General features: G+C 47.9%; 1 protein-coding gene across 10 annotated transcripts in view; it reads left to right on the plus strand.

Annotated features, from left to right (window-relative positions):
- Positions 1-19,912, plus strand: part of LOC119014447 (BAH and coiled-coil domain-containing protein 1) — a 69,555-nt gene that overhangs the window by 39,584 nt on the left and 10,059 nt on the right. For 3 of the 10 annotated variants that reach the window (XM_037089619.1, XM_037089620.1, XM_037089625.1), the window contains 16 exons: positions 2,590-2,715; positions 2,930-5,305; positions 5,827-5,941; positions 6,046-6,245; positions 6,642-6,803; positions 8,291-8,625; positions 8,922-9,267; positions 10,733-11,683; positions 13,155-13,324; positions 13,447-13,583; positions 13,756-13,869; positions 16,512-16,626; positions 16,939-17,173; positions 17,318-17,512; positions 18,982-19,155; positions 19,290-19,573. In XM_037089619.1, coding sequence (XP_036945514.1) covers positions 2,590-2,715; positions 2,930-5,305; positions 5,827-5,941; positions 6,046-6,245; positions 6,642-6,803; positions 8,291-8,625; positions 8,922-9,267; positions 10,733-11,683; positions 13,155-13,324; positions 13,447-13,583; positions 13,756-13,869; positions 16,512-16,626; positions 16,939-17,173; positions 17,318-17,512; positions 18,982-19,155; positions 19,290-19,573 — 6,035 coding nt within the window. The remainder of the gene's footprint in view (positions 1-2,589; positions 2,716-2,929; positions 5,306-5,826; positions 5,942-6,045; positions 6,246-6,641; positions 6,804-8,290; positions 8,626-8,921; positions 9,268-10,732; positions 11,684-13,154; positions 13,325-13,446; positions 13,584-13,755; positions 13,870-16,511; positions 16,627-16,938; positions 17,174-17,317; positions 17,513-18,981; positions 19,156-19,289; positions 19,574-19,912) is intronic. The other 7 variants (XM_037089622.1, XM_037089623.1, XM_037089624.1 and 4 more) reach the window with 7 other exon arrangements.

A 19,912-nucleotide genomic window follows, 5' to 3' on the forward strand; every position in this document is an offset into this window, starting at 1 on the left:
TCTGTGAAGTGTTACCGCCATTTCCCCCCGGAGACTATACAGAATGCTGCATTTATGTTATTTTGCAAGAGTGAGGGGAACTCTCATGAGGGGTTTTCGGGGGCAGGTGTACGAGAAGTGGATAGGAAACGAGAGAGAGAGAGAGAGAGAGAGAGAGAGAGAGAGAGAGAGAGAGAGGGGACGGGAAGCAAAACACTCGTCCTCCTCTAACTCAGCGGGCTTAATTCTCCTCTGCCTCTAGGTGCTGTTCTATATCCAGCCCCCCTCTTTGTCCTCCCTGTCGGCCTGCTTCTCTCAACCCACCGCGCTGTGAGAAATACCTTCAGAACTTCTAGAAATCCCTCCCTGGGCTGCAGCTCTGTTTGTTCTGCCTCTTGCCCCTGCTCCACCCGTGGGAAGGAGGACATGCGCTGCGAACTCCCCTCTGTCATTCACTTGCTGATGCAGACTTGTTTATGTGTGTGTGAGTGTGAGTGTGAGTGTGAGGAGGGTGTGAGAGAGCGAGGCTGCTGTGCAGTCAGCAGACTGCACTAAGACCCTGCTCACGTCGCCTGCAGCAGCAGCAGCAGCAGCAACAGCAGCAGCTTCCCTTGTCCTGGCCAGATTAATGGCTGAATGGGCTCTGCCGTGCCCAGCAGTCCCCCTCTTGCCGCCCCAATGGAGGGCATGCTGAAACTGAGCGGGCTGGCATTATCGGGCACAGCCAGACCACGCTGTGAAAAGGGATTACGCCGTCAATCGTCACGCTCACAAACAACATGCTGCCGCAGAAAAAAAAAAAAAAAAAAAGCCCTTCTCCCAGCTTGGATAAAGACTGCCAAACAGCTCTCTGCTTTTCTCCCTCCCAAAATCAGAGAAAAACGTCTTGCTTAAACAAAGGATCCCCCCTCCTCCTCCCACTGTAGATGAATTGGCATAAATGTGTGTGCTTATTAATCATGACAGCAGAGAAAGAGACAGAGACAAAAGGGGGAGAGAGTGAACAGAGTAAGAGGTAGAAAAATTGGCGACACAAAGAAAAAGAGAGGAAAAAGTGAGGGTATGTAATTATCACCCCATTGCCCTCCTCAGAAGGCAGCACCTCCTGTGTTATTGCAGGTCTGTTTGCCCTCTCTGTGCATTTCATTAATTAAGATGGGAGCATGCGGAGGCCGCTCTGAGACGGGGTCATTAAGCCCACCACAACACTCCTCCCTCCCCAGAGCCAGGCTCACAGCACCGGCCCCATTGTTCCACCGGCAGAAAGTGAGACATTCAACACTCAGGGCTCCTGTAAAAACCACGCTACACACACACACACACACACACACACGCACACACACAGGCCAAATGAACTGCATCTGTGCTTTCCGGGATCAGGTCACACGCTTGCCAACACAAATACGTCTGTCTTTCATTTAGCTTGTAGAGCTGTGTTTTCCTCCCTTTATCCCCCTCCTCCTTCCATCACTCCATTTGTGAGTCGTGTTTGAAAGTGAGGCTGGAGGGTGAGACAGGTGCAAAAGAAGACGTGAAACACCTGGACTTCTCTGGATGACTCACAGGTCATCGAGCTGCTCGTAGGCTGTGTGGTGCTGGTGGATATTAGACATCCTGTCTGTCTTGATCACAGTCAAGTCTCCTCTCTGTACACTTTTCTCATTCTCTTTCCTTTAGTCTATTTAGTCTCATGGTGCATATAGGTTTCTTGTTTTGTTTCCCCTACTTGCTTTGTGTGTGTAGCTTTAATCATGGCTGTTTTTAGTATCACAACACATAATCTCAGAAGCTCAGAAGGGAATAGTAACTGTAGTTATAATGCACTCTCGTCAGCTAACAATTTTATACGCTCATACTGCCCTATTTTTGTAATTTGCAGCACTTGAATTGTGTTATTAAATATATTCCATGCAATTGTATGACATAATTAATTACACACCAGTAGAGGAGATAGGCTAATTCAATTCACATTGATTGTTTAAATGTTATCCAATTTCCGTGGAAGTGTGTTGTCATAGAGATGCGTTTTCTTTGTCCCAATATTGCGATGGGCTTTCATCTCGATCCATGTTTTCTCTCTTCCACCTTCAAAGTCCTTTGTGTTTTTCAATGTCCCAGTGCAAAATTAGTTCTGTGCTTGGTTGTGGTGTAAATTTCCTCCAGATGGGCTTCGATGGTAATAATAAGCCCAGGTGTGCCGGCTTACAGGCACCAACATTCAAATGACCTTTAACCCTAGCAGAGGTTGGTAAAGGTCAGCCACTCAACTCGGTCCTCATTGTAAACACAAGCTTCAAATCCGTCCTTATCACTCCATTCAGATGGATGGAGGTGTCACTGCCAGTTCTCGGAGAGATAAAGAAGGAACCATATGTTAAAAAGACAAATTTCATACGTTACAGCAATCCCCAAGCTTGTCTCGTATTGTTTGCATTCTAAACTCAGGCAGGAAAGGCAAACATGACAGGCAGAGCCGGTTCTTATTTGCGTATGAACACCACCAGCTGCATTGGACCTGAAGGATTATGCTGGGTTAGTCTGGATAACTGCATCTCGGTGGTTATTGTCCTGTCTCATCAATTCTCTCCCTCCCTCTGCTATCCATCTCAGCAGCTCCAGGGTATCCTCGATTCTCAGGGAGTCTGGCCCACACTTTCCTTCCCATGAGCCACTTGGATCACCATGCCAACAGTGGAGTTCTCTACGGTCAGCACCGTTTCTATGACACCCAAAAAGGTGAGGTGTGAGATGATTAAAATTTAATCAGAAAGAAGTAAGACATTTAAATCCAATTTATACAACATAGTATGGTGTAATTTGATGTGGGATATTGATATAAGGATGCCTCAGGACACTATCATGAGGGCTGAATAATCTAATTCTGTCATTGCCTTTTCCTTTCTTGACTAATGCATTTGTCTTTCCTGGCCTGTGTCCTTTCCTCTTATAGAGAACTTCTATCTTCGAGGTCTCCCATCCCAGCCACCTCTCATCTCAGCCAATCACAGTCTGCCACCAATGTCCAGGGCAGGCTCAGGACACTCTCAGGGGTCCTGCAGCAGAGACAGAGACCAAGGAGTCGGGACAGGTCTACATAAGGGTCTTAAAGAGGGTTCTGTGGAGAGAGGAGTGGTACCTGTCAAGGACAAGGAGAGGTCCAGTAGCAAACAGGAGGCAAAGGAGAGACAGCAGCACCAACAGCACCACAGCCAGCAGCCACCCCAGCCCACACACCACCATCATTCCCATTCCCATCAGCAGCACCCACACTATCCACAGCACCCACTGCCCCTGGAGGAGGTTAACAGTCGGGCCCTGGAGAGGCACAAGGCACCACTTGCAATGGAGTACAGCAAGGAACACCCTCAAAGTATGGGCAAACCCCTCAGTGCCTGCTTGCACAATGGCAAGATGCAAAATGGAGATGCAGGAACTGGGGCAGGGGCTAAGGCCTCCATGTCCAGCTGTGGTGGAGAGGGCGCAGCACTTGGGACTATGGGGGGTGGAGGGAGCACCCAGGTTCGACATATGGGGTCCAGTGGCAGTAGTCGCTGCACTAAAGAGGGAATAAGTGGGGAGATGAGGATCAGTGAACAACCCTCGGACTGTCTGGAGAGGGGTCAGGCACCACTCCACCACTCTCTGTCCTATTCTGTACCCCCACCATTACACATGGGTTCTGCTGCTGGAGGGGCACACCCCCATCCACATCCTCATGCTCACGCCCATACACATCCTCACCCAGGGGGTTTCCACTGTCTTCAGCTCCACCCCAGCCACCCACACCACCCACATCATTCCCACCACACACACCACCACCCAGACTTCTTCTGCCCGCCTCCTCCTGCTCCACTAACCAACCCTGCCTCTCATGAGAGAGGGCCAGTCAATGTGGGGCGAGACCCTAAAGTCACAGGGCCGACATTTGTGCCATCTGTGGCAGACCTGGGCGACAAATCTAATGGGCCATTCCAGCTTGGTAACCCTGACTGCCAGGGTGTGGGTGGTGGTGGCGGAGGTGGCAATATTAAGGACAAGGTAATAGAAAAGAATGGAGGTGGTGGGCATCATAGTAGTTGGCACAGAAAACAGCAACAGCAACAGCAGCAGCAGCAGCAGCAACAACAACAGCAACAACAGCACCCATACAGAAAGACAGAGAAGGCTCCAGACTGGATGCAGTCACACCACCAACACCTTCAGTCCTCACAGCTTCCTCCACCTCCCCAACTACAACAGCCTTCACATCCTCAACAGCAGCACCAGGTTGTACGATCACGCAGTGCTGAGTGTATCAACAGTGGTGTGGACATGGATGTGTTCAGACCCTCGCTGTCGCAAGGGCCCAAGGCTGGACACTCTGTTCCCCATTCTGTCAACACTTCTCCCTACAGAGACTGTTCCCACCCAGGACCCCCACCTAATGCTTCCCCACTTGGAAGTAAAAGCATGGGTCAACATGGTGGGGCTGGAGCAGCCCATGGTCCTGGTCCTGGTCCTGGAGGTAGCTGCTCCTTACAGAGGGATGGGCAAAAGGTAGCCAGGATACGCCACCAACAGCATGGCCGACCTGGCCCAGATGCTCCCTCTCCTGCTGAGATGAACCAGGGGGCTAGCCAGGAGCTGAAACGAAAGATGGACATGTCTCCTTATGGTTATAGCAACAGCAGTGGGCAGCACCACCACCAGCAGCCCCCTGTGCCACCGTGGGCAATGAGGCCTCCTCACCACATGCCACAACCTGAGGAGGAGCAGAGGAAGTCCTACATGGAGTTAGGGAGCACTGGTGGGCAACACTCCCAGCAGCAGCAGCAACAGCAGCAGCAGCAGCAGCAGCAGCAGCAGCAGCAGCAGCAGCAGCCAGGAATGAGCCTGCCTCCTCCCCAGCCTCCCCCTGCACCTACTCTCAGTCAGCAGCAGCAGCAGCCACAGCAGCAACCTGAGCCCCAGGGCCCAACTCAGGGGGAGAGCAGTGCCATGAAAAGCTTACTTAAGTACAGCAACCAGCAACAGCCACTGCTACTCTCCCAGAAGAGCCCATTTGGGGGGCTTGGAAGCCTTAAATCAGGTCCTGCTGGGGGTAGCTGCGCCCTGCAGGGCAACAAACAGACTCTACCCTCCAGAAAGGGCCCAGCCACTGACAACGAGCGCCCTGATTACAGTGGGCGCAGCCGGGATATGGGGGAAGCAGGTCATGGGGAAAGCGAGGTGCGGCAGCCGCCAGTGGGAATTGCAGTAGCTGTGGCCAGACAAAGGGAGCCACCTTGTCGTTCAGCAGACGGTCATCCCAACAGCCGACAGGGCAGGGTACATCCCTCTGTGAAAGGTAAGTAGTGTAGGTCACTGCCTCACAAATGGTGGTGAAGGGAACAGGGACACTTTTTCTTATCTGTGACCTGTTATTGACCTTTCTTTTGAAAAGAAAACAGAATGACCTAGGCTCCACACCTGTTTTTTTCTTTTGCTCTGACAATACAGCACAGTCTTGCCTTTTATCAAATGTATTCTGTAGCATTATTATTTTTAACGAAGCAGCACTTGCAATCAGTAACGTGTCCTTATTTTGATCGGTACTCACTATCCACCCCTTTCATGGTGTCAGTCTGATTTCATTTTGGGGGGATAATTTAGAGGTATAGGACAGAAAACAGTTACATGTATAAGACTGGTTGATATAGCAATAAAAGGTATGATATAAAATCTGTAAAACTAATAAGCACTGTCAGCGCTCCAAATCTCTTGAAAGTAATGGTAGTATTTTGAGAAATGGTGAGCGGCTTGGGAATATGCCCTCACCAGGGGACACAATGGTGGAGGCTAATGGTTGAGCTAATGTTTGTCTCACAGGACCGCCCCGCTCCATGTATCCCTCGGATCCCACAACTGAAGAGGAGAGGAAGAGGTTGAGTGGGGAACAGATAAGTCTGACTTGCTTGGACAGAGAAAGAGATGCATATATCAGGTAAGCAAATGTAAAGCTTAATCAAAACCTGTAACTGTGAGATACTTTCAGGACACCGGTCTTCATTTGTTCATTTCCTTACCTTTGTCTCATCCTGATGCCAGGGATAATAAGGAAAGGGTGGAGTTTGCAAGAATCCACCCCTCCAACAGCTGTCACGGAGACCTCACCTCTCATCTCATGGTCCCAGGCGGGACTTCCCTCCAGTCTGGCCAATTAGGAGATCCTTCTGCACATTCTGCTCACCATCATTGGATGCCAAGAACTGGAAGCCCTTCCCTTTGGATGACAGGACACTCTTATGGTAAGAGAATATTCACGGAAATCATGAATACTGAAACAGTATGCATTCCAACTTGTTGACAGATCAGGTAAAGAAGGTACCATCCCCATTAATAAAAAGGTGTCATTATGCTTGGCTGCCTCTCAGATCATTTTTGCTTTTATGTTATCATATCAGCAACAGATATTGAGTTTCAAGGCTACAGGAGTAATGTGAAAGGTCTCTGTGCCATTTCATTTTTTCCCCCGAGGATTTTACATTGTGCTGAAGATACTGCATCATTTCACTTTTAAAATATTTTCACTGGTTCCTGGTCAAGTTTAAAATTCATCTTATGGTGTATTTGTAACAGGTTTTTTTTTTTTTACACATGAAGTGATGGCTTTATAAATCTTAACTGACATATTTTCTATGAAGCAGGTATAGGTCATACAGCCCTGCACCAGAATCTGCCCCCAGGTTTCTCTGCAGCCATGCCAGGCCCTCTGCAGCCAGTCCTGCCTCTGCCTCAGGACCCTTCTGCCCAGCTGGTGGTCCTGCCCACTGAGCCTGCCTCCCATCCTGCCACCCATCACCTGGGTATGCCATAACTTTCACTTTCTCCTTTCTCCACTTTTAAATAATGAGTCTGCCAGTACATACAAAGGCTTTTACAGTCTATCTAATAACTGATGTTATGATAAACAAATTTATAGTTATGCTTAAATTTCATCACTGGTTATCCTAAATATTGACAGTAAGATTTTCATTTTTACCGAGTCTGTGTATCAGTTACAAATATTGGTTGTTATCAGTCTACTCGATTACTTGTAATCATTATCGGCCCTGAATGAAAAACACACCAGTCGATCCCTTGTTCATACAGTATACAGTATATATTTGGGGCTAACATGAAAAGGACTGCTGGTAATCACAGCGATCCTGTGAACACTGCTGATGATCTTCCTTTTAATGGGTTCATTTACAGACACAATTCAAACTTTTCCTGCACACCACCTGCTCTGCCCAGCAGGAACAGTGCTCTCAATGGGTCAGGGCACTCGTCTGAAACTATACAAACAAAATAAAAACTTGTATACAGATGCATTAACTGAGAACAACACCGGGGGAAGAGGAAGTGTGAGAATGAGGTAAAAGATCACTTCTCAAAACTCATTGCAGACACATATTCAGTGAACAGGCTGAGACATTTAATTAGCTCACAGTTTTTAACAGTTCATTTCCTCCTGTGCTCCATGGGAGTTTCAGCTGAGAAAGGAAGTTCATCCACAAAGCGTTCCCACAGGAAACATTTGTGTATCCAAGTTCGTGTCTCCCAACAAGGATTTTGGTGTTTCAAAAGGGGTGGAGGGGGGAAAGGTGAGAGAACAAAAAAATACCAGTTTTTTGGTTCCTGTAGCGTAGGCCTGCTACCTCCCCATGGGTCATCTGTCATAGCACAGCAACCACATCAAGTTGTTCTGGTTATTAGAGCCACATCATGAGAAAGCTTGTCCACAGACATGGGAACTAAGCCTCCTGCTGGGCCCTTCAGCAGACCCTTTCCGTGGTTTGGCTGGGCAGGTGGGACTTTTTGCCGGAATGTCCATGCTGAATGCTCCGGCGAGACAAAAATGCATTTCAAGCCCAGTACTTTGACCTCTAATCAACTTAGAAGAGAGATCATCTGTTCACATTTCATCATTGTCATGACTTTTTTCCAGCATTCCAGCAAATTCTCAAGGCAGTTCTTGAGAGAGAGCTTTCTGTTCAGAGCGGGGGAGAGTGTGGGTTTGCTGCTGCCTGGGGAGATGTTGTGCTGTGGAGTCAAAAATCTTTTTTTAAAGAGATTTGTCAGTATCGTTGCTTTAAAATGTGAATACAATGATTTTTAAATGATCCATAATGGTTTCACTGTTTTGAAATGCGTGTGTGGGAGGTAGATAATGAGCGATATGGATAACACAATGTTGTGTTTGTGCAAAGTGTTGATGTGTATGAATCCAAAATAAGTGTGTACGTGCATGAATATCTTTTTGTTCTAAGGTAGCCCCCTTTGTCACATTCCTCCTCCTTTTTCTCATTAGATGTGATGGAGCAGCAAGGGCTGTGGCCCCCTGTGTACGGCGCCCGGGGCCCACCCTCCCACATGCAGCATCCTGCTGTGTACTCCCGATCCCAGTTTCTACGGCAACAAGAGCTGTATGCTCTCCAGCAGCACCAACAGCTCCAGCATCAGCATCAGCATCAGCATCAGAGTCACCAGTCACAGCAACCACAACCACAGTCTCAAGCCCAGCAGCAGCAGCAGCAGCAGCAGCAACAACAGCAGCAACAGCAACAACAACAACAGCAGCAACAGCAGCAGCACAGAGCTGCACATGGCATGGACATGCAACATCATGCCACTCACAATACACAGGTGATTCTAAACTGTGCAAGAAACATTTAGGTATTAGTGTAAAGAGAGTTTAATATGATCCATCAATCCAATTGAGAATTCAAGCAAAGTGGATGAGTCATGGGTCAGCTTAACTGTTTAGTCTATTTTTAACTCCCCTATTATTTTTCTGGTATATGCTGATTTTCTCACAGGGAGTCAATCTCTATCTGTTCAGCAAGTAGCTTTTGCTTCAGTAACTAGTTGCAAAGAATGGATTATTACAGTGCTATTTAACTGCTTGACAAATTTAAATAACTTTGTTTAAATTGCCACAGATGCAGAAGAGGCCCGATGAGCCCTCGGTTGAACTCGAGGAACTCATTGCAGAACCCAGAGCACCTAAACCTGCCAAGCCGTACTCTTACAACCCGCCTCAGAGGAACACATCTCCCCCTGGGGCCTGTGCTGCTCACCTGTCCCCTTGCTGCCAGTCCCCCTCACTACGACCGCATCCCAAAAGCACTCCCTCAACACCCTGCCCTGCTCCCAGCCCTGCTGCTGCAGCCCCACACTCGCCTGCCATCAGCCCTGCCCCACCTCAGATGCCCAAGGGGCCAGAAATCCAGGACAAGAGAGGAGAGGGACAACCCCCACAGGATTACCCAGAGTCTCTTGAGCCTGGTAAGCAACAGCATCTACATGCAAACAAAAACATACACACGTGAGGCAGTTTTCCAGCTCCCCTTGATGTACTGTGTGCATTGGCTCAAAGGGGAAATCTGGTATTTTTAAACCTGGACCCTAATTTCACTTGGTTTGTTGTATAAAATTACTTGTATGTACACAAAGTTTTAGAATTGGTCTAGCTGCTAAACGGGCTGCAATGGCTGCAACATAATCCTTGAGGGCACTTGTCAGAGTACTTCAGCTGGAAGTTGATTGTCTCTATCAGTTAGTTTGTTTGTGTGACTTCAAACCAGCATGTTAAAACAAGCAATAACAAAAAGTAACGGATCAAGACAGCAGACGACCAGAAGTCCTGCGAGGAAAAATGACTGTTATTGTCTAAGCAGTCTGGTGGTCTTAAACAAAAAGGATCTTACTCTTTTACAAAAAAAAGGTCTTTGTCAGTAGATGCTTGCAAAAACAAGCACAGGGTCATTTATTTGTCATTATACAACACAATGAAGTGAGAATTTGTAGCTCCTTTATGCTACACGAGGATAGAACGCATATACATAAACGAACCCAGGAAAGAATTCTGTTGTGCATTTCTTTTAAATTTGTAAACAGCAGCAACAAGATTGTGACGATAATAGGGTTGGCAGCTTTTCATCAAAAGTCAGGTAAACACTGTCAAATTTGAGTGCATTTGAGCCCCAAGCATCAATAACATCAGATGAAAGCCTTTCAAAGAAAAGGGGGTTTGTAATTAGTTTAAGATGTTGCTAGTGACAGACGTTATGCCAAATAACCCTGATACGACATCAGTAAAAGGATAGTGGGTTCTAGGATACAGAAGCACTTTCGTCATTGTACACAATGGTAAGTGGAATAACCACTGTTGTTAATTATCTTTTTTTCCTGCTGGTGTTGTGGTGATGTGTGGGTGGCTCTGTTGGCAAGCCCCCATTTGACTGAACAGCTCAAAGCTGCAGAAAATGGCTGCCGGTTGAGCAGGGGTTTTCCGTTACTGTTAGCTCTGTAATGACTGAGAAACACCTCAATAGCAGCCCTTGCCTGTAGCCCACCTCCACGGGCTCCCGCACGCTCTTCATCATCATTATTGTCTGGCTAACGGCCCCCACACACTAGAGGAATTGTGTCAGGTGCTCTGATAAACCAACGGCTTGGCCCACTTAAAATAACACACTCACACAAGGTTGCATGTGGTCCTCTTCTCTTCCTACTGCTAGAAGATCAAGGCGGAGTGCCTTTCCTTTTCCAGGTTTTAAGCCCTAGTGTCCTCAAACGCAGCGAGAGAGTTAAAGTAAGAGTGGGTCTGATGTGTACAGGTGTTAAGATTTGCATTACATCACCCTGCATTAGACAATAACATCATAATGAGTTGTTTGTGTTTATGAGAGTCATTTATTCAATATTGACAACTGATGGCTCCATTATCTACATTCCTTTCTCTCTTTAGACTTGCCTCCTGGATACACCTACCCTGCCATTGCCATGGGCTACAGAAGCGGCCCGTCCCCCCAGGATGTTCGCCTGGCTGAGCCAGCTGACCTGGAAGCAGTCCAAGTGGAGCCTGCTGAGCATGCTCCCCAGTCCCTCTCTGGCCTGGGGGAGGAGCTCGACTGCCAAGCGGCAGTCAGGCCTCTCTCAGAGCCTCTCCCACCCAAGGAAGTGGAGCAGGAAGAGGAGGAAAGAGTGGTTGAGAGAGTTCTTGAACAGAGGGAGGAGGTGCAGGTCACAGCAATGACAGCAGCCAACTATGTGCCTGGAGAGAAGGAGGTGGAGGAGCAGGGGCCCGCTGAGGAAGAAGTCCTGGTTTGCCTCCCTGTTGAGAGCCCAGTGTGCGAGGCAGCTTCCTGTCCAGTCCCCCTCTCAACAGAGGAGCCTGAAAGGCCAGGAGCTGTCATTACCTTGGAAGAAGAAGAGGATGATGAGGCGGTGGGTGAGGAGAGCCAGGTGGAGCATGCTCAAAAGGTCGACATGCCTGGAGAGCAGGATCCAGAGCTGCCCACCATCATTGAGCTTGACCCTGCTTCCCCTGCAGCCCCTGAGCCTCAGTCCCCGGCCCTTGAGGGAGCAAAGGACAGCAAGCAGCAGCACAAGAACGAGACAACCCCTGATGATGCCTCAGTGGATTTTGTCTGCCTCTCCCCTGCCTCAGCTACTGCCTGTAGCCCAAGCCAAGCTACTACTGCCGTGCCCCACAAACCTATTGTGCCCTGCTACTGGAGTCTGGAGCTGCTGATTGCTGCTGCCTTCTGCACAGACGTACCCCCATTTCCCCTGTTCCCTCACAGCACCCCATCAGTTGCCGCATCACAGCCCAACCCCCACCAGGGTATGGAGCTTCTGAGTGAGCTGGCTGATCTGGAGCTGCAACAGCAAAAGCGCACCTGTGGGAAAAGCCAGGGTGAGGGACTGTGGGCCTTCCACCACTCACACACATTAACATGCACACAAAACACACTCCTATCAGCTGAATTCACGTCTCTCTCGTAGTTTACCCTCCTTTTCCTCTGCGTCCACTGAGACAAACTCCCACTCCCCCCTCAGGCCTAGCCTGTGTCGCTCTGTGTTCCCTCCCAGATCCTCCTCTCTTCCTGCTGGTCTCAAAAGCCCCTGGTGGATTCTAACATGTCCCCAGAGAAGCTGTCTGCATGCCTGCTTGCCGTGCCTCTTCTTTGGTGTGTTAAAGGCACTTTTATTTTCTAAAAGGCTGTTCTAATGATGCAGAGGCCTCAGGAGAGGGAGACGAAGCAGGAGGACAGGGCTGAACTACTAGCGGAGGGTGTGCACCTCCCTCCCTCATTCTCTCCCTTTCTTTCCTTCCAGCTTTCCTCAGGGAACTGTCTCTCTGTCTTACCATCCTGCCGCCGTTTGATCCACACGTGTGCACAAATGTACACACATACACATGCAACTGAAAGTACACACACTTTAACGAAAAGGTAAAAAGAGACACACCAATTGGCTTCCTTCTCTCCCACACACAACGCGTTACTGAAAGTTAGTGTGTAATCACAAAAGCAGTCGATGTTTTCAGCACCCTGGAGCATTGCCTGGCTAATTAGACCCCATTGTTTTAAAGTGCCTTTAAAAGCTTCCTTGTTTTTCAAAGCGCCATGTGTTTTTTTTTTTTTTTTTATTCATGCAAAAGGATGTTTTGTGTTTACCACAGCATCCTAATGCATTTAACTGCTCCCAATAGAGGGTTTCTATAAAAAGAGCATCATCAACTGATTCCAGAGTCAGTGATGTTGTCTTTGTGATGCGATACTGTTGACAGCTCAGGGAAGTGGCACATGTCGAGTCACAACAGCAGTCTTCACCAAAACTCACACTAAAACAAGTAAGAGGAATCAGTATTTTTATTTATATATGAAACGACGTACAACACTGTGACTTTGTAAACAAAATCTGATGTTTCTCCATCTCTGTGAGGAGACATCAAACCCTGATATTCAGCCTTTAGCCCAGTCCATTAATAGCAGATAGTCGCGTTCATGCCACGGGCAGGTAGGGCTATATAGGAGGAGCTTGGCCCAGATGGCCACAGACGTAGCAGCATCTGGTGAGTCCACATTGATGTGACCTCTGAAATGATATGCTGATGCTTCTTCATACTGACTGAATGTGCACAGATTCCCTCAATGTCTTCCTTCCTCACCATTGATTCACTATATATCAGAGTTACTGCTGAAATTCAAAGCCACATGTGCAAGTTTTGATGCTGAATGTGCTCATGTAACACACACATGCCCAAACTCCCCTCGTCTCTCTTGTTTCTTTTAACACATTTTATCAAAAAAGGTCAGTTCAAAATTGTAGTGTCATTTTACAATGTGAACCAAACTAATGTTCTTTCTTTTGTTCCATAACAGAAGAGGAGTTGCTGATGTTTGACCTCCAGAGCCTTGCGACACTGGCCACTGCCCGTGCGCTGGAGATGGGCTCGCAGGAAGGCAGCAGCACGGGTTCAGGGCGACACTTCCCTGCGCGCAGGATCCTCAATTTACGTAGGAAATGCAGCTGGACACCTCGCAATGAACCGGTAGGAATGCAACAAAAACACAAAGGTCCTGCAGGGTTTTTACAGATAACCTAGATAAGAATATGTTTTGCTTTGACTTTATTTTTAATGCTAAAAATAACCACCGATGATGTGTATCTCAGGTGTGCCCAGCCAAAAGTACCATGGAAACAATGGAGGGTCCGGAGCTTGCAATGCGTGTGAAGCTGGCTGAGCTACAGCGTCGCTACAAGGAGAAGCAAAAGGAGCTGGCCAAACTTCAGAGAAAGCACGATCATCAGTGAGTATGACCTTATCCCCTTTTCCCTTAAGCTTATCTCTACCCCATTCAGAAATTTCAAAAGCCTTAAAACATTTGGTTCTGGTTTTCTTTGCTGCAACCTTTTGAGTTCAGACATACCTCAGAGTTCCTCACCGCCTGCTTGTGTGTTTACATCTGCGTGTGCAAGCAGGAAGGAGGAAACACCTCGCAGCCCAGCGCGACGAGGACCAGGGCGGCCGAGGAAGCGGAAACCCACCCTCACCACAGGTCCAGTGTCCTCATCCGAGGGCCAGAGAAAAGTCAAGTGAGTATCATTCAACCCATCTACGCTGGCTGGCTGTGGTCCAATCTCGCCTGATAAGCCCCTCCGTATCACTGGCATACAGGGACTGCCTCTCACTGGCATAAACAGGAAATGGGAGACCACAGCTGAACTATTCGAGGAAGTCCACTCCAGTCCCTTCTAATGTAATCAACACTGGCGTTAATTGTATGACAGCATAACCAGTGTCAGTGGAGTGTATGTCTGCTAGAACAGAATATTTATGTATGCTCGATTTATGGACTACACACTCCTAGAAAACCGCCCGTAGGCCTCATTAGGCTTCAGCCCAGCTAATCTTAACCCTCGGTGGCATTACTGTAGTGCGTGTTGAGCTTAGCTGGGCTGGGTTTTTTCGGGGGGGAGTTGGCTGCTGACCGGGGGGGGATGACAGGCAGAGGATGTAATTAGAGTACTGTGAATTCTCCTGTAATCTGTCCCTGCAGCAGGAATGTGACACACCAGAGCCCCACAGGGTCACCAGGGGTCCAAAGGATAACATGATGGTCAGACAGTCCAGGCACTCAGAGATAAGCCGACATTTAGAGCCGTACATTGTCAGTGTGTGTGTGTGTGTGTGTGTGTGTGTGAGGGGGAATAAAAACAATTAGAGGAATACGGTGAGCAGAACAGCTGTGGGTATATTCAAGAAACAAGGGTATTATGCCATCTTAGAATGTGTTGATGACATTTAAAAAAGTGCAAGCCTCAGCGTCAAAAATAGGGGTACCACTGCAGTTTGGTAGAAGTGAGTGAAGGGTCCAAGGGATATAGGCTTGCTGTCTTCAATTAGCCCTGTCATCAGGGTTTGGAAGGCTTAGAGGACTAAATGTCACCACGCAGCGTCTTCTCCTCGCCCTTCTCTTCTCACTGTTGTTTCTGGGCAGCGGTCCACAGTGTTCCCAGCTGCCCCTCTGCGATGTCACCTCCACTCTCCTTCCACCCATGTACCCCTGCCCCCTTGCCAGGCCAGCACTGATCGGAGTGGGGACGCTGATGCTGGGTGACAATGACACCCAAATGAAAGGGTAACGGGCCAGGGCCCTGCAGCGATGTGGAGTGTGTGTGTGTGGGGGGGGGGGGGTCTGCCGGCCTCAGCCGGCCTCAGCACAGTAAATTGCAGTCTGTCTCTCTATTGTATTCAAATTTGAGCCACAGCTTTTTACACCCTGCAGCCAGGGTGTACACCCTTTTGTTTCTGCAGATGTGTGTGTACAATGACATGAAGCTTTCAGAACAAGGATCAGGCGGGCTGGGGACTGATTAGCCCCATGTTGTGTTACATGACAGGGTTATGTAAAAGCATGTGCTGCACCTGCCACTCATGCCCCGACAGGAGGCTGATGCTTGGGTGCTATGATGGAGGTCAGTGTGTCATTCCTTCTTTAACATGATTTTTCTTGACCCACAGAGAGTATGTGTTAGTGCCTACGTGTGCGTTCCCATGCATCTATGTGGTTACAATCTCACTGTAGCTCACAAGCATTTACGCCGGCATTGTTTGCTTTTGTGCGTACCTCTGTTATTCCTGTGGGTAGAGCATTGGGGTCCTTTGTGGTGCTGCTTTGATTGGGAGGGGGAAGGCAGGAGAGAACTACTGCTAGCCAGCAAACCCTGCTAATCAATTCTGTTTAATTAGTCACTGTACGCTCAGCCCCCCACAGAGGGGAAGGACTCTGTCATATTGTGTTTGTCAGCAGCAGAAGGCAAACAGTGGCGGGATCTGCCTCGCAGGGACAACTCACACTCCAGTGCCACCTCTGTCACTCTCCTGTCAGTCAGCAGGCAGACAGTCCCACTGCCCGGCAAATGCGTTCATTCTTTTCATGTTTCTGTTGCGGATGCATGCTGACACACTCTGATTATGAGATATACACACAGTCTAACTAAACTGTGTCTTCATGTGATGTGTTCCTATGCCGACTAAACAAAGGAGCTCATCTGATTTTTAACAGTATGTAGGTACAGATCTGTATGTTGAATGTTCCACCAACAAACAAAATCACCACTTTACATTCAAACCCTGCTTACTCTTAAAAATGTGACTGATTTCTTCGGCTGTACGCACACCGGGAGAGGGGAAGTTAATCTTTTGTTTGAGCATGGCCTGGCTCATGCCGGTGTGGTCTATGGGCAGGCTTCCAGAGGGAAAATTCAAGGGCATTTGGAGTGGTTGGCCTGTGATGCTGCTCAGCGTAGGGGAAACAGTGCGCCACGGTGATATGAAAATGCAACTGGAGAGCTATGATATTCGCTGAGAACAATAGAGCTGCATACAAATGCGATGCCTTCCAACCATTACCGTATCTTTCAAAGCTATGCAGTGCTTCACAGTCTGCAAAGACACTCCCTAGATAAAGCGTTAGGGCTTCTTATGCCACACTGCCCTCAAACAATCCCAGGTTCCTTGTTAGATCCCAATTTTTCAAGTGTGTGGTTCAGACACTGGGCTCTCCATGTCCTTTTTTGTCGTTCTGTTCATCAGACAGAGAAAGGAGAGTTATTAGATCCCACAGAGAGGTGACTCAACTCTGTTTTCCCTTGTGAAGTCCTACCCCCTCTTTTTCTTTCAAACCACTGCCATTCTCCTCTAATGAATGCCTCTCCCTTGTTTTGACTGGCAGGTCGATGGGGGCGGGGCTTGCCCTGTTGCCTGAGGACCTAGGAGGGGGCGGAGACAGCCAGAGAAGGAAGAAGAGGCTGTCCAGTCGAGGCTTTGAGCGACTCAGCAGCACACAGGTCAGGGTCCCCTTGTCCTCCTCCCTTTTGTCCTCTATGCAACTAGAAATGAAAGAGGCCACTCTTTGTTTCTCTGCGTTTGATATATTCCTTTGTTGCACGCTATTTCTAATTAGGTGCTACCCTCAGGAGTCAAATCCTCTGCTCTCCATATTAATATCTTTTTCATTGGGGCTTCTACAATTCCCCTTTCTTCTCTGTGTGTGAGCAAACGAGAGCCCCTCTTTCCTCTGACGTTCTGATGCTTTTGCGGCTGCTGTGACTGGGAGTGTAACTGGCTCTCTCTGGCTCTCTCATCTCTCTCTGTTGCAGCAGATAAAAGCACAGGGCTGCAGAAAAAGCAGTCTTCACAGCATGCTCAGCTCCAAGCTGGCCGGTGATGTGACTCAGCTCAAACAAAAAGCCCAGGGTAAAAAGAATCTCTCAGGGACAGGCTCCAGGGACAAGGAAGTTTCGCCCTGCAACTCCAACCCCAAGTACAGACACAGAAGCCAGGGCACGAGCAAAGCTGAGTTCAGGCGGGAGTCCGGGGGACAAAGTGACACAGGTAGAAAGTGGCAATCATGACACTGATTGTGCCTGATGCTGTTTATGTTTTAATAAGGACAATGCTGTGTTTGAATCACTAAATATTCTCCTGACAATTTTTAACCTACATTCGAACTGTGATCGGTTATCCAAACTTTCCTAGCAGCCAGCGTGGATAGTGGACCTCAGGACAGCTGGACTGGACTGGTGCAGCGTGGACGTAAAAAGGGATGCACCACCCTGACGCAGGGTTCTTCTCGTCTGAGCCAGCCGAGAGCACGGGTGCTCCGTGGCCACAGACAGGAGGCAATGGAGGAAGGGGAGAGCTCGCCTGCAGAGAGCGACTCTTCTGATCAAGGTGAGGCAGTGAATACCAAGAGCTGGTTATGAGAATAGCCACAGCAAACCCAATATGGCTCGGTGGTAAACATTGCCCTCTCAGTGCAAGAAACCTTGCCACGATTCCTGGTCTTGACCGCACGCAGTTTGCATGTTTTCCATTTACTCTGTTGACTTCTGGGTGAACTGGGGATTTGTAGTTGGCCAGTGATGAGAGTGCTATCTGTATCAATCCCATTTACACCCGGGCTTCAGATCTTAGTAGTCGTTAGGTGTAAACTCAATCCGCACGACTTGCTATTTTTAGCTAGATAAAATATAGTTTTTTTTTTATTCAGAGCAAACACATGAGAAGGTTGGAAGAGACACCACTCTAACACACCTGTTCAGCACCATGAACGCACAAAAAGATCTGTTATTCAACAGAACGTGAAACACAAAAGCAATAAAAATGGGAAACAAATTATATGTAAGAAATAAGTGTGTTTACAATGATGTGACTTTCAATCATCTGCGCAGTTGATCTGCTCGTAAAAAGGCACAATTTAGCTGGTCAGAGATGTAGCCTGCACACCAGTAGTGCAACATGCCAGGACAAACTGAAAGGAACTTAATGTGATACAAATTTATAAGAGGTGACTTTGAAGACTTTATAATGGACAGTGTTCAAAACAACTTATAAAACTATGAGATTTTTCAGCGGAGTCTGGGGCTGATTTTCTTCCAGGTAACATATCCGCAAACATTTTAATTTTAATTTTAATTACATGTATAAACAGCCATGTGACAAGGCTGTTTTTGGATGATGTAAAGTTTCATGAGCAAATATTCACCCCAATGCGGTTTTGAAATACTTCATAAAACAAATAAATAATGGCTGCAGGGCTTTAAGTACATTTGACCTGCTTCGAGTTAAAAATAAACCAACAACCCATGACATATTAATGTCCAACCAGAGTATCACTAACACAGCAAGGCCCAGTCCTTTTGTTAATTTGTAAATCACTTTAAAAGTAATCACATGCGAGTAAAATAGGTGTTGATGAATGTCCTGTAACAGACAGGGGTGAGCGTAGACATCCGACACCTCGGTGATCAGCCTTGTTGGCTGGTCAGACCTAGATGTGCAGCCACAGCTGTGGATGCTTTGCCTTGTGAGAGGCTCTGACAGCCCCGGAGACTCGCAGACTGGGTCAAAAAGCTGTTTGAGAGAGTGCAGTGATAAACACACACACACACACTAACTCACTCCTACACTCCCCTGCACACTAGCTCTGTAGCATGTGGGTTCGCACCAGGAAATACCGCTGAGGCACAGCACTTCATACATAATTTCTGTGAACAGTTAAGCTATTTACTTAAATGCTAATGAAGTGCCTGTGAAATGAATAAGTGACTTTAAAAGATGGATCTGATAAGTCACAGAAGTTCATGAAAACCTACCCAATAGCAACATCTCCATGCTGAATTCTTTTCTATCTCCATTAGACGACGACGAAGAAGAAGGCAGTTATGATACTGATGAAGGTCAAGACTACAGAGCCCAACCCCCCAGAGACATCACCTCCAGCTCCTCCGTGACAGGTCCGAGTCCCTTGTCTGTTGTAAAACTGGAGGCCAATCAGAAAGCCAGGAACAAAAAACAGAGACAGGAGCTTTATGGTAAGGCTGTCCTTTGAAACTGATTCGTAAGTCAACAAAGCTGCCCCACATCTTCACAGGAAGCATCTGTTTTGTGTTTCTCCTCCTGGCTTGTTAGCCTGGTCTAAATCTGTTTCTCTAATTGAACCATACAGGCTCCCAGAGTCTGTCTGGAGCAGAGGGGGAAGTCAAAGTTAGGAAGAAGCCCCCCTGCAGGCTGGGCTTGGCCACTGCAGTCAAAAACCTCCATGAAGATCACCGACCCGAAGGGGTTAGAAGGCCATGTGTGCCCAGGTCTAAAGAGCCTCGGTGGGGCGGCCTCGGGACCAGAGGCAACCGCTACCGGAGGAGCATGGGATTGGCCACCTTCCCGACCACCAGTGAGAGGCTAAAGAGGGCGACCCGCAAGAGCACCATGCTGAGAGGAGCAATCAATAAGGTAAGCAGAAACCTTAGGAAGGAAGAAAAGGCACCAAAATCAGTTGTATAGTCGCAGCACGATGTGCTCAAAAATAGCTCCGTCTCATTGGACAATTCAAAAGTGGTTATGGGCCATCATATCCTCCCAGAAATGTCAGATGATTTTCTTTCCCTCAAAGCATAAAAGCTGCCACATATAATAGGCACCCTTACCATTACGCAGTAAGTGCAGTTTGGTATGCTTATCAATTTATCATGATGGTAGCAAAAAGAGGGGTGATTGTATTTAGTTTAGTTGTATGCATGTTTTTAAAGGTGCAATATATAACAATTGACCACCTGCCAACTTCTAAACAAA

This window comes from Acanthopagrus latus, chromosome 23 (genome assembly GCF_904848185.1).
Source record: "Acanthopagrus latus isolate v.2019 chromosome 23, fAcaLat1.1, whole genome shotgun sequence".
NCBI lineage: Eukaryota > Metazoa > Chordata > Actinopteri > Spariformes > Sparidae > Acanthopagrus > Acanthopagrus latus.